The sequence below is a fragment of the Rhincodon typus genome, chromosome 8 (assembly GCF_021869965.1).
Source record: "Rhincodon typus isolate 14 chromosome 8, sRhiTyp1.1, whole genome shotgun sequence".
NCBI lineage: Eukaryota > Metazoa > Chordata > Chondrichthyes > Orectolobiformes > Rhincodontidae > Rhincodon > Rhincodon typus.
This window is the reverse complement of record NC_063339.1, coordinates 2,293,963-2,297,668: the sequence shown is the minus strand read 5'-3', so window position 1 is coordinate 2,297,668 and position 3,706 is coordinate 2,293,963. Positions and strand designations below refer to the sequence as shown.

The following is a 3,706-nucleotide window of genomic DNA, read 5'->3' as shown; positions in this document are numbered from 1 at the left end:
ACTGTCGGAGGGTCAGTACTGACCCTCCGACAGTGCGGCGCTCCCTCAGTACTGACCCTCCAACAGTGCGGCGCTTCCTCAGTACTGACCCTCCGACAGTGCGGCACTCCCTCAGCACTGACCCTCCGACAGTGCGGTGCTCCCTCAGCACTGACCCTCCCACAGTGCAACACTCCCTCAGCACTGACCCTCCCACAGTGCAACACTCCCTCCGCACTGACCCTGCATCTGTGCCTGTACTCCTTATATACTGAAACTCCAACAGTGCTTTGCCTTAATACTGCCCCTTTGATAGCGTTGCACTCTCTCAGTACTCACTTTAAAAGTTTTGAACTCCCTTGGCGTTTAGCCTAGTTGGGCAGACATCTGGTTTGTGATGAAGAGTGCTGCCAGCATCATGTGTTCAATTCCAACACTGGCTGTAGTTACCCTGAAGGACTGTCCTTCTCAACCTCCTCCCTCACCTATTTCCTCTTAAATCCCTCCCACTAATTAGTGATCTGGGGACTAACCATAATAAAGTGATGCATAGAGCTTTCCTGCTCCTCTGATGCTGCTTGGCCTGCTGTGTTCATCCAGCTCTACACCTTGTTATCTCAGATTCTCCAGCATCTGCGGCCGCACTTGGAGTATTGCGTACAGTTCTGGTCATCGCATTATAGGAAGGATGTGGAAGCATTGGAAAGGGTGCAGAGGAGATTTACCAGGATGTTGCCTGGTATGGAGGGAAGGTCTTATGAGGAAAGGCTGAGGGACTTGAGGCTGTTTTCGTTAGAAAGAAGAAGGTTAAGAGGTGACTTAATAGAGACATACAAGATGATCACAGGATTAGATAGGGTGGACAGTGGGAGCCTTTTTCCTCGGATGGTGATGGCTAGCACGAGGGGACATAGCTTTAAATTGAGGGGTGATAGATATAGGACAGATGTCAGAGGTAGGTTCTTTACTCAGAGAGTAGTAAGGGCGTGGAATGCCCTGCCTGCAACAGTAGTAGACTCGCCAACTTTAAGGGCATTTAAATGGTCATTGGATAAACATATGGATGATAATGGAATAGTTTAGGTTAGATGGGCTTCAGATTGGTTTCACAGGTCGGCACAACGTCGAAGGGCCTGTACTGCGCTGTAGTGTTCTATATTCTATGATCCGTCCAGTTTCATTTCTTTGTGTCTTTGTAGCAATTGGTACAACTGAGTGGCTTGCTTGGCCATTTCAGAGGGCAACTGAGAGGCAACCACATTGCTGTGGGTCTGGAGTCACATGTAGGCCAGACCAGGTAAGGGTGGCAGTTTCCTTCCCTGAAGGATATCAGTGAGCCAGGTGGGTTTTTCTGACAATCAGCAATGATTTCATGGTTCTCAGCAGATTCTTCATTCCAGATTTTTTTTTTATTGAACTCAAATTCAAATTTCACCATGTGCCGTGGCGGGATTCGAACCCTCGTCCCCAGAACATTAGCTGAGTTTCTGGATTAATAGTACAGCGATGGTAACACGAGGCCCCATTTACAAGATGCCAGTTTGGTTCAATGACATGATTCCAACAATAGGGAGTCTAATACACTGCCTCTGACAGTCATAGCTATCCCCATCACTGGGAAAGGACAGAGTGCTGGCTTTCACAGGGAAGGCAGGCTGTAATATCGCCCAGCCTCCTGTTACTCAGCCTCACTCTCTGCCAGATAACAGAATAGGCTCAGTCCTTCGCCTGTAGGTGGGTGTGGGGGTGACCTCTCCGTGGTACTGGTTCAGTCTGAGCTGAAGGAAAATGCCCCCTACATCAACCGCAGCCCTCAGTGCCAGCTCCCTTCCCCGGGCACTTACATAGCTGTCACTGTGACTGTGGTCCGAGCTTTGGCCACTGCTAGGCACATGCTGTCCGATGGCGATCCCCGTCTGCTGGTACTGACACCTCCTGCTGCCCTCGGGGCTGGGGGCCGGGTGCCAAGGGATGGCATCGGGACCCACGTTCCCTGTGAGCGAGAGTGAGAGGATAAGAACATGATTGGGGCGTGGAGTTGGGGGGAGGAATGGTGGGAGAGGGAGAGCGAGGTGGAGAGGAAGAGTGAGGTGGAGAGGAAGGGGAGCTGTGGGTGGGGAAGAAGGAGAGTGGGGGTTGAGAAGGAGAGCAGGGGGTGCGGAGAGCGGGGGAGTTAAGGGAGATTGTGGGTGGGGAGAGAGAATGGGAGGAGACAGAAATGGGGGTTAGAATTGGGGGTAGGGAGAGTGGGAGAGATAGGAAATGGGGGATTTAGGGAGAATGGGGAGGGGGGAGAAAGACAGGGGGAGGAAAGATGGGGGGGCAGAGAGAGAGAGAAAGGGAGGAAAAGGGGGTAGGGTGGGGCCAGCAGTTTGTAACAAATGAGCTGGAAACCAGGAACTACCAGCTCCCCCCCACCCCCTAACACAGTGGCACCCCCCACTCATACAGAATGACCCAACTGCACCAACCTGCTCTGAGTGAACACCCTCTCCCAGAGAGTGGCCCTCACCATAGGGCTCCTACAGTGGCAGATACCCAGTGGGGGCTGGATATTATTTGCACCCCTCTGCCTGTGCAGTGGTGGGGTGGGGTGGGCATTGGTGAGGGCTGAAGCCAACCCAGAGACCACTGCCACACGCTGAGCCAAACATAACCCACCTCCCAGCTTCCCCCCAACTATGCTCCCTACTTCCCGACATCCCCTTCCAACCCCATATCCTGTATCCTCACAATTCCCTTTCAACCCTCAAACCGACCCCTTCCACCCCCTGGTTACCCCCCCTCGGCCCCACCCCTAACACTGCCGTCTGAGCTTCCTACCCAATACTGCGTGGCCCCACACAGGCTCACCCACAAACCCTCCCACCCTAGCCACTGGGTTACTAACCAGAGGGTGGATGGTGGAGGTTTTGGGGAGTGATGGCACAGGGAGTCTGTGACACCCCCTGCCCCCCTTCCCCCGCAGGGAGAATGGTCTCGCCATGTTCTGTCAGCACATTTATTAAAGAAGACGGGATTGATTCCCTCCTGCTATCAACCCACAATGCATGGGACACCTTTGTGTAAAACAAAAGTGAGAGAAAGAGAGACAGGCGGACAGACAGACCAGGAGAATGTTGGATGCCGTGAGTTATATAAGACCTGGAATGAGTTGCCTGGTATGGAAATGGAAACTGATTTCATGGTAATTTCTCAAACAGACTTGAAAACATCGCAGGGCTCTGGGCAAAGAGTAAGTGAGTGGAACTAACTGAGTAGCTCTCACAAGGAGCTGGCACCTAGCAGGATGGGCTAAACAAGCTCCAGCTGTGCGAGGCCATTCCACCCATCTTTCTTCTCATGTCAGCCCATCCCCCTCTCCAGCTTCCGCCACCACCCACCCCCCTCCAAAATCTGGAGAAATAGCTTTGATCGCCCGAGGTGTGATGGGGAGGAGTCAACATCCATCCTGGGCGAGCGAGGGGTTGGGGGATGGAATTCGGGATGTGGGCTCAGGGTCAGTAAGAGGTCAGCCATTAACATGCATCAGCGTGCGGAACAGTGCGGTGATACGACAGCAACAGGGAGAAGGGTGTGTGCAACATGGGGGCAGCCGGGGCGGGGGAAGGTGGGTCAGAGATGGGTGAGCGGAGCTGTCGAGGTTGAATGCTAATGTATGGTAGGGGCTGGGATGGCATGGAGAGTGCTGCAGGTTGATGCGGAGTTTTGGTGGGGGGGGGTGCTG

General features: G+C 53.4%; 1 protein-coding gene across 1 annotated transcript in view; it reads right to left on the bottom strand.

Moving 5' to 3' along the window:
• The window catches only part of LOC109924435 (nesprin-2-like), a 69,112-nt gene that overhangs the window by 5,060 nt on the left and 60,346 nt on the right, over positions 1 to 3,706 (bottom strand). Inside the window, exon 17 of the mRNA XM_048600008.1 lies at positions 1,824 to 1,972. Within this exon, the coding sequence (XP_048455965.1) occupies positions 1,824 to 1,972 (149 nt within the window). The remainder of the gene's footprint in view (positions 1 to 1,823; positions 1,973 to 3,706) is intronic.